Source organism: Somniosus microcephalus, chromosome 8, assembly GCF_052327205.1.
Source record: "Somniosus microcephalus isolate GS21.2 chromosome 8, FLI_Smic_1.0, whole genome shotgun sequence".
Lineage (NCBI taxonomy): Eukaryota > Metazoa > Chordata > Chondrichthyes > Squaliformes > Somniosidae > Somniosus > Somniosus microcephalus.
The window spans coordinates 45,234,895-45,250,489 of record NC_140994.1 but is presented as its reverse complement, the minus strand read 5'-3'; the positions used below and the strand labels follow the sequence as shown (position 1 = coordinate 45,250,489).

The following is a 15,595-nucleotide window of genomic DNA, read 5'->3' as shown; positions in this document are numbered from 1 at the left end:
GCAACAAAACACAATCAAGGACAATTGTGTTGATGCATTCTGAAATATTTTTTCAAGAATTAAATGCTTAGATAGTTTTCATTTTATCTCTGTTCTTGGGGCAAGCCAGTCTCGCTGCAAAGCAATAGTGGCCCTTTACCGGTCCAGCAAAACCATCAGATTCTATCCTTATCATAATGTTTTAAGCTATAATGCATTCGTGTATGGAGAGAATTCTCCTGGTGAAACCAGACACCTGGCCCATGGGTTGGGGTGGGGGGAGGAGGGATGAATGAATAAAAAAAAACTACATAGCCTAAAATTAATTTTCAGTAACTTGCAGACATTTTTTTCTGAAGGCTAGAGAAATTCAGTTGAGAATGTCGATGTTTGTTTATGTGTGTTACAAAATTTACACTTTTAAATTGGTGCGACCAGAAATGGGTTCCTACCACCACCCATATTTTCAAATTACAAAATCTTGCTGTTATGAAAAGCATCTCATGGTGTCACTCTAACAGCAATTTTGTATCAAGGACTTTTATACTCATAATTCTAGACACGTTACAAATTGTGCTTAAAAAATTATCTCCGTTGTTTTCAATTGTAGGTAAAACATGGTGAGTAAGGAACCAAGCAAATGCCAACTCACAAGCACAGAGAATGAAGCTGAGCAAGCAGCTTCACGAACACTGGAGATGAAATATGCACTGGATCCAAAGAGGCAGATTAGAAAAAGAAATAAAGCCCTACAGGTGAGATTTAAAGATATCCGTGAAGCTCAGAATGAACAGGAGAAGAGACTTTCTGCAGCACAGCAACTGGACAAAAAAACAATGAAAGCTATTTCTTATAAGGCAGCTTATCGCAAATACATGACAGTGCCTGCACGAAGGTCAATTCCAAATGTAACCAGAAGCACGGGTGTGCAGACATCACCTGACCTCAAAAAGCGCTATCAGACATTCCCTTTGGAAAGGAAGAAAGCGAATGTCATCAAAATTGCTCCCACTGTTGACATGTTCAGGAGACAAAACAATAGTTTGGCAGTTGATATTAAAGATAATAACCTCAATAAAGACTCAGGAGCACATACTATTAGCAGTGCAAAAGGGGGCAATCAAAAGAACCCAGATATCAGCTCACATACTAATAACTTCAGCAAACAGAATGAACAAGCTGGTAGTGACAGTTTTGATGATCCTAGCAGCAAAGATCCAGAAATGCACAGTTGCACTGAAGAGCCCCCTCGCGTTTTAAATTTGACAGATTCGAACCCAACTGAACAAAATTACCAGCTGTGCAATACGGCAAAGTGTGATAAGGTGCCATCAGGAAATCAGAACTTTAATCGATCAGCGCAGAGCGAGCTGCAGCTAACGGAGTTCACTTCCTTCCATTTAACAGAAAGCAACTGTGAACTTACACAGCCTGATCCCTCTAATTCCTTTACACAGGACTCTCCACAAAATGTGACAGCGCAGGAAGTACATGAAAGAACTTTGCAGCCAGCCAGTCTGCATTCTCAGTCAGTGAATGGTCAAACCTGTTCAGTACAGTCCCCACAAAGTGAAGAGCCTTCTGAATCCACTGTGTCAAGCCTTGCACCGAGAGATGAAAATCAGCCTAATCAGGCAGCAGTATCTGTAATGGAGTCAAATCAACAAATCGTGCCTCTTACAGAAGTGGTGGATCTGAAAGCACAGCTGCAAATAATGGAAAACCTGATCAGTTCCAGTCAGGAAACCATTAAGGTGTTGCTTGGGGTTATTCAAGAATTAGAAAAAGGCGAAGCCCTCAGAGAAGGGTAAGACCACACAAAACTGTTTTATCAAAAAAGGTATATATACATGCTAGCTTAGAAATGAATGTCCAAATTAACAGAAATCAGGAATAGACCTATTACACAGGTCCTAGAAAACTGAGATAAGGACCAATGTCAAAATTATTAATGAAGTGCATAAAATAGATTTGACTCGTATGCAATATATTGATCAGTAAAATTCATGGTGGATTCCCATGCTTAAGCTTAAGCTAAAGCTTAAGCTTTGCCAACACCAACAGGACTAATGAATAACTTAAACTGCAGTTATCCTCCTCAGATCAACATCCAGAGAGTTCAATGCACAGCCAATGGACTGAAGTTATACTGCCAACTGCTGCTCATTATAGGTTACACTGAGGTCACTGACAAAATAAACTCTTCTTACACAGGATTGAATGCATGCACAGATTTCTGCTCATGTGGCAGCTAATATTAATGCCAAGAGGTCCTTGGACCAGCTGGGGCTTTTTTTTTTTTTTAAATGTGGCTATGCCTCGTGTTAACGTTATACTGCAGCCAGTGAGAACTGCAAGTGGTATAAGATGATCTCCTGGAGAGTTATCACATCTCCCAACTGGAGAGTCAGATCAGGACATGACCGAAGTGTATTAAGCAATGTTAGTTATGTTCCACCGCATTGTTTTCTTAAACTAAGGAAAATGTTGAATAGCGTATTTGTAAAAATTATTGCATCCTAATTTATAATTTTTTTTAAAATTCTGCATCGTTAGTGCTGTTTCCTTTAGTAATCAACTGCAATGTGAACATTGGACTCTGTTTCTCTCTCCCATCCAGAGTAATACAAGTTATTAAAACCCAAAAACAACAAAGTCTGCATTCTGCAGTTCTGGTGTGACACACACAGCCACTTTCTCTGTTTTGTTGCAGGTAGCACTTCATCTTCTCTCTATTCCAACAAGCAGCATCAACATAAAGCACACCATAAGTCAACTCTGTCAAAGCACATGGCTGAATAAGTTTCATCGGGAGCATTTGATGACGACACGCCTTTTTAAGCATTATAATTTGTAAACAATTTGTAAGTGCCTTCCTTTAAAAAAAAATTCCTTACAAAATCATTTTGCAAATTTCTCAGATTATGAATATTTGTTTTTTTTTAAAAAAAAGGACATATTTGCCAGCAATGATTGCACCAGATTTGTGATTAAAATTCAGGAAAAATAAAATCCCAAAATTAGAAGGTCTAAACCTAAGTAGAAGTAAAAAGTAAGTAAACTAAAAACTAAAAAGTAAGTAAAACTATGTCCATTAAAACTTAGAATAGTTGAAAAAAATTAGGATATTGCCAAAATAACAACAGAAAACACTGGAAAAACTCAGCAGGCCAGGCAACATCCGTGGAGAGAGAAACAGAGTTAACGTTTCAGGTCGAAACCCTTCTTCAGAACTGAGAAAAAGCAGGAAATGAAACAGATTAAAAGGCCAGTTTGGGGGCTGGGAAATGGGGGAGGGGATGAAAGAACAAAAGGGAAGGTCTGAGAGGTGAAGAGACATTGAGATATTCAAGACGAGACAAGATGGTAATAGGACAGGTAAAGAGACAAAAGACGGCTCTAGATTAGGTGTGAAATGCACTGGCAGAGTGAGAGACAGCTGCCATGTGGGAGAGAAAAAAAGGAAATGGCACAAACCAAAGGTGTGGATATTGACAGGGCTATTTTAACGCAAGATTAAAATCTGTGCCAGCATATTTTTAAAAATCAGATCAGAAAATATACTTTGTCGTAAGAATAATAATTTTATTAGCCTAGACAAGACAGATATTTTTTTAGAAATGAGCTCTAAAGAAAGAAATGTTAATGATACAAAAGATAAAATTGACAGATGTTGGGAAACCCTGAAATCATCTCTCAGAAACTCATCCAATTTATAGTTTAATAATATCCTCTAATACTTTTATATAAATATATTATTCAAGAGAATCAGACAGTAGGCAAGAAATTACTGCTGCCGATATTAGTGAACAAACACTTAATGTGATCAGATAATATTCTTTTGTCCGGTATTGTAACCCCTTTATATATTTAAGTCTTTTGTGTATTCTACCTACGACATCATGATTGAATATTCAACAAGAAGCAGTAATCATCTTGGTGTGGGCAGTAACCTTGACAATGTAGTTTTTCCAAACAGTCAACTTTTTCCAGCTTGAAGCTTTTAAAGTTACAAATATCTAATTAAAGAAAATATTTGTAATGAAGCTTTCAAACAGTTGAAATAACCAAATGAAAATAATGCTTTTGCATTCTAAGAATGGGACAGCTTTTATAGAAAATATTTAATTTATTGTTAAGGATTAGACCTATGCCTCAACTGTGTGAGCATCGTCCAACTACTAAAAACTATGGTGGATTCGAGTGTAGTTACCTCTGGTGTAAAGTGCCTTGCTAATCAGGTGATGTATTATTCACTGAAACCCTCAATGCCACTTTGCATGCTTGCTCCCTTTAAGACTTTAAACTGTCATTAAATCATTATCATTCTTTATATGTGGTCTTTGTTTTAAATTGCACCATTGGAGATAATGGCCCTGATATTAGCTTGGAGGTGGGGAAGTGGGGTGCTGTTTTGCGGTCAGAAAAACTGGGAGAATGGGATGCCTTCAGATCCTGCCGAATTTAACGGCAGGACCTGCTTAACCTTTTTTGTCTGTTTCCCAGCCGCAGCCAGCCAGATTGAGGGGCTGGCTGGCTGATGGTTAGGCCTTTGGCATCAGGCCTCAGCCAGGGAGCAGGGGGGTGGGGAAATCAGAAGGGTCAGGTGGGAGATCGGCGGCTGCAGCCATGGCGCGCAGAGGGAGGGAGGGATCGGGAAATACCGGGGGGGGGGGGGGGGGGTTGTGGGAGATCTTTGGGAGGGGGGGGGGGGGAGGGGGAGGGGGTACCTAAGCTGCATCCAGCAGGTAAGTGGAAAGACGCTTACCTGCTGGATCGATACATTTAAAATGGAGATTAAAGTAATATTTAAATTTGCAACCCGCCTCCTGGAAGTGGGTTGATTGCCCGCCCCCATCTCACCTCCGTTAAAACCGTAAGTGGGCGGATTCGAGGTGTTTTTTTTTTATTCATTCATACAATGTGGGTGTCGCTGAAAAGGCCAGCATTTATTGCCCATCCCTAACTGCCCTTAGGATGGTGGTCATGAGCTGCCTTCTTGAACCATTGCAGTCATGTGGTGAACATACTTTCATAGCGCTGTTAGGGAGGGAGTTCCAGGATTTGACTCAGCAAAGGAACAGTGATATATTTACAAGTCAGGATGGTGTGTAACTTGGAGGGGAACTTGGAGGGGGTAGTGTTCCCAAGAGCCTGCTCTCCTTGTCCTTCTAAGTGGTAAAGGTCATGGGTTTGGGGGGTGGGGGTGCTGTCAAAGAAGCCTTGGCGAGCTGCAGTGCATCTTGTACATGGTACATACTGCAGCCACGGTGCGCCGGTGGTGGAGGCAGTGAATGTTTAAGGTGGTGGATGGGGTGCCAATCAAATGGGCTACTTTGCCCTGGATAATGTCGAGCTTCTTGAGGGTTGTTGGAGCTGCACTCATCCAGGCAAGTGGAGAGTATTCCATCACACTCCTGACTTGTGGCTTGCAAATGGTGGAAAAGTGTTGGGGAACCAGGAGGTGAGTCACTCACTGCAGAATACCCAGCCTCTGACCTGCTCTTGTAGCCACAGTATTTATGTGGCTGGTCCAGTTAGGTTTCTGGTCAACGGTGACCCCCTAGGATGTTGATGGTGGGGAATTCGGCAATGGTAATGCCGTTAAATGTCAAGGGAAGGTGGTTAGACTCTCTCTTGTTGGAGATGATCATTACCTGGCACTTAAGTGGCAAGTAAAATTCGCACCACACATCAGCCCAAGCCTGAATGCTGCATGCAGGCACGGACTGCTTCATTATCTGAGGAATTGCGAATATTTCTGACATTATGATGGAGGGAAGGTCATTGATGAAGCAGCTAAAGATGGTTCGGCCTAGGCCACTGCCCTGAGGAACTCCTGCAGCTGTGCTGATTGGCCTCCATCACAGCCACCCTTCCTTTGTGCTAGGTATGACTCCAGCCAGTGGAAAGTTTTCCCCTTGATTCTCACTGACTTCAATTTTACTAGGGCTCCTTGATTCCTCATTCAGTCAAATGCTGCCTTGATGTCAAGGGCAGTCACTCTCACCTCACCTCTGGAATTCATCTCTTTTGTCCATGTTTGGACCAAGGCTGTAATGAGGTCTGGAGCCGAGTAGTCCTGGTGAAACCCAAACTAAGCATCAGTGAACAAGTTAGTGGTAAGTGTCGCTTGACAGCAACTGTCGACGACACCTTCCATTACTTTACTGATGATTGAGTGTAGACTGATGGGGCTGTAATTGGCCAGATTGGATTTGTCCTTTTTGTGGACAGGACATACCTGGGCAATTTTCCACATTGTCGGGTAGATGCCAATGTTGTAGTTGTACTGGAACAACTTGGCTGGAGGAGCGGCTAGTTCTGGAGCATAAGTCTTCAGCACAATAACCGGAATGTTGTCGGGGCCCATAGCCTTGGCTGTATCCAATGTGCTCAGCCGTTTCTTGATATCACATGTAGTGAATCAAATTGGTTGAAGTCAGGCTTCTGTGATGGTGGGGACCTCAGGAGGAGGCCAATATGGATCATCCACTCGGCACTTCTGGCTGAAGATGGTTGCAAATGCTTCAGCCTTGTCTTTTGCGCTCACACGCTGGGCTCTGCCATCATTGAGGATGGGGAGGTTCGTGGAGCCTCCTCCTCCCGTTAGTTGTTTAATTGTCCACCACCATTGATGACTGGATGTGGCAGGACTGTAGAGCTTTGATCTGATCCGCTGGTTGTGGGATCGTTTAGCTCTGTCTATAGCATGCTGTTGCCCCTTGTTTAGCATGTTTGTCGTCCTGGGGTTTGGGGTTGGGTTTGAGATTTTTAACATTTTAACACCCCACCCAACCCAAACCCACCTGATTTTGGGGGTTAAAATTCCCCTCAACAGTTCTTAAAGAATGTTAAATTACAGCAAACTAATTTATTCATTTTTTAAATTCATTCTTAGTATGTTGGTGTTATGGCAAGGCTGGCATTTATTGTCCACACTTAGTTGCCCTGAGAACATGGTGGTGGGCCACCTTCTTGAATCACTGCAGTTAATGTGGTGAAGGTGCAGCCACAATGCTGTAGCAATTGATACAACTCAGTAGCTTGCTAATCCACATCTGTGGACAGTTAAGAGTCACCACACTGGTGTAGGACTGGAGTCACATACATGCCCGGCCAGGTAAGGGCAGCAGGTTCCTTCCCTAAAGGACACTGGGTTTTACTGACAACCTGACAGCTTTGTGGTCATTTTTACTGATACCAGCATTTAAACTGAATTCAAATTCTGAAACTTCCATGGTGGGATTTGAACCTTCAGAAATTCAATATGGCTAAATGACAAGATTGAACTTAAACAAAGGAACTGTTCAAGATAAGTTAAAAATTTAACTATTAACATGTATTAGGATTGTGTGCTGAACACAAACATTACTTTGGAGATAAAAGGACTGCTGCATCATATGCTGCCTTGCATGATAAATGCAATTCAGCCTTTTTTAACACAGGTCATGTCCTCTTTTTGGACAGGGGAGGAAAGAGAAAAAGTTGAATTTGATCCACAGATATATGTTTGCCCATGGTGTGAAAATAAGTAAGAACATCTAATTAAGGTATGCAACTGTTCAATAGTGTCACATTGCAACTTAGAACACAAGAACTGTTGATTACAATGCAATTTTAGACAGCTCTAATAAGCAAGAGTTAAAATAACTTGAGCATTGCAGCCTCAGTGGCATAAGAACATAAGAAATAGGAGCAGGAGTAGGCCAATCGGCCCCTCGAGCCTGCTCCACCATTCAATAAGATCATGGCTGATCTGATCCTAACCGCCAATCTCTATCACAGAACTATCTCCTGAAACTAACAGAATTAGACACCATCGAAATAGGAGCAGGATCAGGCTACACGGCCCCTGGGCCCGCTCCGCTACCCACAGGGCCATGACCGATCCGAACCTAGACTCATGTCCAAATTCCTGCCCGCTCCCCGTAACCCTTAATTCCCTTTACTTCTAGGAAACTGTCTATTTCTGTTTTAAATTTATGTAATGATGTAACTTCTACAGCTTTTTGGGGCAGCATATTCCATGGACCTACCACCCTCTGAGTGAAGTAGTTCCTCCTCATCTCAGTTTTGAAAGAGCAGCCCCTTATTCTAAGACTATGCCCCCTAGTTCTAGTTTCACCCATCATCGGGAACATCCTTCCCGCATCCACCCGATCCAACCCCTCACAATCTTAGATGTTTCAATAAGATCGCCTCTCATTCTTCTGAACTCCAATGAGTAGAGTCCCAATCTACTCAACCTCTCCTCATATGTCCATCCCCTCATCCCCGGGATTAACCGAGTGAACCTTCTTTGTACTGACTCGAGAGCAAGTATGTCTTTTCTTAAGTATGGACACCAGAACTGTATGCAGTATTCCAGGTGCGGTCTCACCAATACCTTGTACAACTGAAGCAATACCTCCCTATTTTTATATTCTATCCCCCTAGCAATGAAAGCCAACATTCCATTGGCCTTCTTAATCACTTGCTGCACCTGCATACTAACCTTTTGAGTTTCGTGCACCAGGACCCCCAGATCCCTTTGTACTTCAGTACTTTCCAGTTTCTTGCCATTAAGAAAATAACTTGCTCTACGATTTTTCCTGCCAAAGTGCATAGCCTCACACTTTCCAGTATTATATTCCATCTGCCAAATCTCTGCCCACTTACTTAGCCTGTCTATGTCCCCTTGCAGGTTTTTTATGTCCTCCTCACTCACTACTTTCCCTCCCATCTTAGTATCATCTGCAAACTTTGATATGTTACACTCGGTCCCCTCCTCCAAATCGTTAATATAGATTGTAAAGAGTTGGGGACCCAGCACTGCATGCAAAACAATACTGAAAAAGTGTTGCACTCTCACTTTTCTGATAATCACATCTAATTTCCATTCCTACAGTTTATATGAGGAATCTCTCAGACATTAATTTACAATATAGAACAATTTAAGCAAAATGTTCTAGCTTTTTTCACTAATTTAAACAACTTCTACCAGAGAAACAACACTCTTGCTCTATTCAAACTAGCAACTAAAATCTGCACTATTGCGAGAATTCAGGATGTCATTATATTGAGAGCCATTTCGGCTACAATAACATTATAGGGGAATACAAATGTTTCTTTCAAAATACACATCACAGCTATCTTTTGCGGTTAGCAATTTTCAACATTTCTAAAACCTTTGTTTCATTGTTGCCTGAGGGACACTGCAAATTGCAAATGCAATATTGCTTAGGATATTACTATTTCTTTGGGGAAATTGTTTTCAATTTCCAACCACAGGAATCCCTGCGCTATAGAGAACAGAAAAGAAGAACGGTAGAGCCCTGACATGTACAATTACTTTTGTGCCCCTGCTTTTCACTTGTGTAAACTATTGAGTTTTTCTTATTCTTTAGTTTAGGCTCCTCTACCAACAAAAAAGCATGTTGCTTGCTTTTCAGTTGTAAGCAACATAATAATTCAAAAGAAAAATTATGAGTTACAGCCAACTGCAGACAGAATCTTACTTTGTCAAAAAAAGACAGCATACTTTTAAGTTTCTATTGATTTAAAAAAAATCAAGTTAGTTCTTACATATCATTGCTTCAGGTAACACAGAAATTAAAAAATATACAAAAATTGAGTTGATGAATGATTGTCCCTCCATATAGAGCACGGAGATTGGTTGTGTGAACCAAATCTCATCTCTCATCAGTCGGTCGGTCATTTCTTTCTCCTATCTTATTGGTCATAAGTATTTATTGGACAGTCCTGTCAACACGAAGGTGGGAGATGTATAAAGACCCAGTCCAAACCAAATAAACAAAGGTTAAATAGGGGATAGGAATTTGTCATTGTTATACATATTGGTACAGAAAGAAAGACTTGCATTTATGTAGCGCCTCTGACAACCTCAGGACCTCCCAAAGCACTTTACAGCCAATTAAATACTTTTGACGTGTAGTCACTGTTATAATGTACACACACTATATACAGAAAGAAGGAAAGAAAAAGGGAAAGAAAGAAAAAAGGGAAAGAAAAAAAAAAGAAAAATGAAAAAGGGAAGGACGGACTGACGGATGGAAGAAGTAACACCCGAGTTATCCAATCGTACAAGTCAATATTGGCAAGTGTAAGTCAATTCCCAAAGAAGCAAGATGTTCAGATCACTAACTAGTGAACTTACTAAATTGAAAACGTAGCTGCAGCAGGTCTCAATCTGTAATAGGGTGGAAGCTAAATGGATGGCATCTATCTTGAAGATGAAGTAATCTGAGCTCCTCGTACTTGTTGGAGGTGAGGGTGGATGGGGCCTAAGATTTGGTGTCATTTTGTCTGCCCTCCTCTGCACCCTCTTCAGAACTTCAATATCCTTGCCTCGGAAAAACTGTAAAATCTTCAGATGTTCCAAAGTGCTTTACAGGCAATGAAGTACTTTTTGAAGAATGGTCACTGTTGTAATGTAGGAAACAGGCAGCCAATTTACGCACAGCAGGTTCCCACAAACAGCAATGTGATAATGTCCAGATAATCTGTTTTAGTGATATTGATTGATAAATATTGGCCAAGACACCGGGGCTAACTCCCCTGCTCTTCTTCAAAATAGTGCCATGGAATCTTTTACATCCACTTGAGAAAGCAGACGGGGCCTCAGTTTAACGTCTCATCTGCAAGACAGTACCTCTGACACTGCGGCACTCCCTCTTTACTGGAGTGTCAGCCTAGATTTTTGTGCTCAAGCCTCTGGAGTTGGACTTGAACCCACAACCTTCTGACTCGGAGGCGAGAGTGCTACCAACTGAGCCACTGGCTGACACCAAAATATTTGATCAGCTGAATAACAGTGACAAAGCTTTGAACTGAGAATGATTGCCTTTTGTGGCCAAGGTTGAACTGGTACGATAACGAAAATGGCTAAACCTCCAGAAATACTACATTGAAGATAGCATCTGAAGATTCTTAGGGGAAAAAATTTTCTGAGGTGAAAAGGGGGGGTTCCAAAATTCAGGCAATGGCCAACAATCAAATTAAATCATTTTTGCCTCTCTATATTGGTAATAAAAGATAGTGGTTCTAATTGTTAAATATAGAGGCATGCAAGCAGCCTAAACAAATGCATCAGATCTATCATCAGTGGGAACAAAAATCTTTATTGCAATGATTTGCAGGATACTAAAGCAAATGATGGGCTGGATTTTATCAATGGGGGCGTGTTGGGGGCAGGACTGCTGGTTGTCGGGTTTCAGTCCCACCCCCAACAACGTCCAGCCAACCCACGCTATTTTCCCTTGATTGACCTCGTTAATGACGCCCTGCGGGCTTAGCAGGCCAATTAAGGGAAAGCTGGTGACAGAAGACGTCAACGTATGACAAATTTTTGACAGATGAATTGTCAGCATTGAGAAGCTGTCAAACACTGACATTCTCTGTTCTAAGGTGAGCCCTTGTACTCAAGACTCACCAAACCTCTCTCCTTAGCAGAAATCAGATGGCTGCTGCATCGGAGAATGCAACAGCCATTCTGTCATCTCTGCCGTTGAGATGAGGCACCTCCGGAAATCCCCAAGGGTTGAAGCCTGCAGGAAGAAGCAAAAGGTAAGAAAACTTTTTCTAACATTTTACACTCACCTCTCATACTTACTTCTCCACACTTGCACCCATCACTCACCTCCACAGCGGACTGTTCGCTCGCTGACCCTGGCGAGGTTCGCAGCCGGCGGGAAGCCCGCACTTGCAGGGGTAAAATGAGGATAAGCCTCTTATCTGCCTGTTAACTACCTGTTAACGGGCAGTTAATTGGCTGTAATCCCCTTCCCGCCTTGAGGCGGCGGCTCCCTGCGCGAGTCAGGGACCCGCCTCCCGGGAAGATGGCACGGAGGTGGGTTGGGAGCGGGTTCGGTACCCGCTCCCAGTTTCTGTCATTTTCCCGGCAGTCCCGCCTCCCCAGGGCTGGCAAAATTCCCCCCAATGAGTCAAAGACTATCTAATTTCTTTCCCAATACTATACCAGGAGGAAAGGTAGGGGATTTTAACTTAGATCAAAAACATATACCTTCTTCATAATATTCATATTTTCAAATGCTTACCGAATATCATATCCAACAGAAAGAAATTAAACAGAACTATATTTCAAACCCAAAATGTCTCTCCTTCCCAGTGCTTTAGGCCAGTTGCTGGTGTGCGAGAAGGGATAAGAAAAGGAAGACACATACTTCGACTCTGTGTTAATCTTAAACGGAGATACCTTTTTTTACTTTCTATATATGAACCACTGATATCTTTTTTTATTTAACCTTACCGGGAAACTCCAACAAAATGCACAAGTGCAGATTCATGGTCGAGTGAAAGGCAGTAGAGCTCTGAATGGGTATGTCATTGAAGGAACGCCTTGGCTGGAGTTGACACCAATTTTAACATTAGTGTAAAAAAAAGTTACAATGTCCATATGGACGTGCAATGTGCAGGATGTCAAAAGGGATTCTATGTTAAATTGTCTTCAAATTAATTGTGTTTTTTTAAGTTATTTGCCATCATGTTGGCCTTATCCATAGCATAAAAACAAATCAAAAATCATCGAAAAACAAAGAGCCAGGTTATTTTTCTATCACAAAAATGGAAGAGGCACTTTTGATTCATCAGTTTAAAAACATATAAATTAAAATGAAAACTTTTAAAAATAACATTTGCATTAAATGGTGGTAATTTAATAAGTCAATGTCAAATGGAAATCATGAAATATATAAAATTCTCCTAATTACTTTTCAACTATTCCCTCAAAACTAATTAAATGCACTTTTACAATATAATGTTCACTATTATCTTTACAGACTCTCCTATCGAACAGGACAAGATACTGCAAACTGTGACACCTGTCGAAACAGTGCGTGCATCATTTATAGGTAAGCTACTGAACAAAACAAAAACTAAGTCACTTATGATAAGCTACAGGAAAATGGTTTCACATCACCCAAGAAATACACATTTCTGGTTTTGTCTCAAAAAACAGTATCAAATTCTTTAAACATTACTTGACCACAACAAAGGTTACATCCCTTCAGAACATTCTTCTTCATTCTTTGAATGTATTCGAGTCTCTGTATACAATGCACATCTGCCATCTCAATGCAAGAAAGCCCAGGACACCGTCCCTTTAGGATTCTGGCATCTGGTAACAGCCACACATGTCCCTCAAACCAACAATGCATGATTGCAGTATCACACACCACAATATTTTTAAAAGTAGAGTTGATTCAATAGGGCAAATTTACAAAATCAAGGTAGGTCATCTAGTGGAGAAAAATCCCTTCAGGATTTTCACACCCTGCGGAGCAGGTGATGTTCTCCCACAGTGGTGCATCACAGCCTCAATCTGAGGCAGATATTCTTTTCCTTGCTAGCAATAGCTACAGTGAGGTTTAAAGAACCAATGAGAGCACTAAAATAATCGAACTCCAAGCTCACACCAGATTAGATAAGTGAATGAGGGCTAAGCTGGAAGGAAAGTGTAAATATGCAGGATGAACTTCTTTCAGAACAATGAAGATGGCTGTATCCATGGTAAGTAATCTAACATTCTTCTGCACTTGTTCAACCTCCCCATATAAATAGGGCATATTTGTAAGGTATAGGAAATAAATTCAATGAAAAGCTGAAACTGTGGTTTTGAGGACCCACATCTTCAGCTTGCAACATAACAGTATTGAGCGGTCAAGCCAATAATGCCAGGCCAAACCATGTGGACTGTACCTGACTGCTGCATTGTACATGACCTTGAGAGGAACACTCTGCATGTGGGCCTCAGTACACTACCTTTCCTTAGAGGGACCTTTCTTGCAAAGAAATAGCACAACATACAGATATTCCACAACTAAATATGCAGGTTAGTCTGGTTTCCAAAAGAAATGAATAGTGACAAAGAGAGGAAAGTTCTTCGTTCTATCCACATAATATGGTTGATGTACACATACACTAATGTACAATTATTTTTGAAAAGACATGGGATAGCAGATAGAGCTTCTGTGTAGAACTCTGGTAGCCTCTCTTGTTTTGAAATGTAGTCATGGGTAAAGGCAACAGTTGATGGTGGGATTTTACATCTTCCAAATGACGGGCTCAATTCATGTGGCTGCACCTTGCCCCTGATGAGAATACCCACCATTTCTATACTTCAGGTGCTGTGTAGTGGGCAGGCGTATCTCCTCACCCACGCAGAAACAACGCATTGGAAAGTCAAAGACATTCCACCAGAAGTCTTTCAGAGCATCAGATAGTGCAAGAAATATGTTCTGACGAAGTTAATTCGACGCTTCATGAATTTATTCTATCTCATTATCTTTCTGTTTTTCTGCTTTTGTAATGATCTTATTTGTAAATAAAGCTTGCTGTTACTCAATGTAACAATCTGACAGTATTGTCCGAACGGAGGTTCCTAACGAAAAGACCGAGTTCAACTCAGGCAATCAAAATAACAAACTTTAAATGGAACAAAACATGTTTAAACTGGAAACTGCTGGAATACATCGAATACAGGTCTGGTCTCATTGAAGGGTCCACGAGGACTGATCCTCGGGTCTGAAAACTGACATCATGACATCACGTTCGTCCCGCCGTTGGGGAATCACGTGACTAACGGCATGATGTCATCACGTTGAAACCGCACTGTAAAGGTAACTAGACATAGTACAGTTAAACAGTGTAATTAAAGGTACAGACACAGGCAGTAACTACATTGCTGTTAAAGGAATTATGTACAACCGCTCTGAGGCCTTTGGTGGCTCCGCCACATGCGCCCCCCCAGAACCGGTACCCCGAAATGGGCAACCCAACAGGAGATGAAAGCTCTAGCGACGTCTGCCGAAGTGGTGGAAACCAAAGGAATTGCCTCTGGCCACCTAGTGGTGCGCTCCACCATGGTGAGGAGATGAGTATAACCCTGAGAAGGCAGAAGTGGCCCCACAAGGTCCACTTGCACGTGGTCGAAACGACACTCCGGAACAGCGAACGTAGCCACTGGAGCTTTAACATGATGCTGGGCCTTGGCCTTCTGGCAGACCACGCAGGTATTAGCACAGTCACGGACATCGACGTGCATACCTTTCCAGACGAACTTCGCCGACATAAGCCGTTGTGAAGCCTTCATCCCAGGGTGCGACAACCTGTGTATGGCATCAAACACCTTCCGGCGCCATGCGACTGGCACGATAGGTCAGGGAACGCCCATGGCGAGGTCGCAAAGGAGCGTGGCGCCTGTGGCCTGGAAAGTGACGTCGGTCGCTTGGAAACTAGAGGGGACGGTTCTGTATGATTGGACCTCAGAGCCCGAGGCCTGATCTGCAGCCATGAGGGCGTAGTCGATCCCCAGGTGAACCGCGTGGACCGTTGCGCGGGAGAGGCAATCCGCCACCAGGTTGTCCTTACCAGACATATGTTGAATGTCCGTGGTAAATTCGGAAATAAACGTCAAGTGACGTTGTTGACGAGCGGACCACGGTTCGGCGGTCTTGGCCATGGCGAACGTTAGAGGCTTGTGGTCGACAAAAGCCGTGAAGGGACGTCCTTCCAATAACAACCGGAAATGGCGAATGGCTAGGAAAAGGGCCAGTAACCCCCGATCGAAGGTGCTGTATTTTTTTTCATTTTTCCG

General features: G+C 42.1%; 2 protein-coding genes across 8 annotated transcripts in view; one reads left to right on the top strand and one right to left on the bottom strand.

The window, feature by feature from the left end:
• The window catches only part of dock1 (dedicator of cytokinesis 1), a 712,419-nt gene that overhangs the window by 387,981 nt on the left and 308,843 nt on the right, over positions 1 to 15,595 (bottom strand). The window lies entirely within an intron of this gene.
• The window catches only part of insyn2a (inhibitory synaptic factor 2A), a 59,220-nt gene that overhangs the window by 6,536 nt on the left and 37,089 nt on the right, over positions 1 to 15,595 (top strand). For 2 of the 3 annotated variants that reach the window (XR_015079221.1, XM_085994681.1), the window contains exons 2-3: positions 590 to 1,786; positions 12,780 to 12,851. Coding sequence is in view for 2 of the 3 variants with exons in the window: in XM_085994681.1 (XP_085850807.1) it covers positions 597 to 1,786; positions 12,780 to 12,851 (1,262 nt within the window). In the remaining variant the exon portion in view is untranslated. Of the gene's footprint in view, positions 1 to 589; positions 1,787 to 2,692; positions 4,311 to 12,779; positions 12,852 to 15,595 lie in introns of those variants that run through there. The other variant, XM_085994682.1, reaches the window with a different exon arrangement.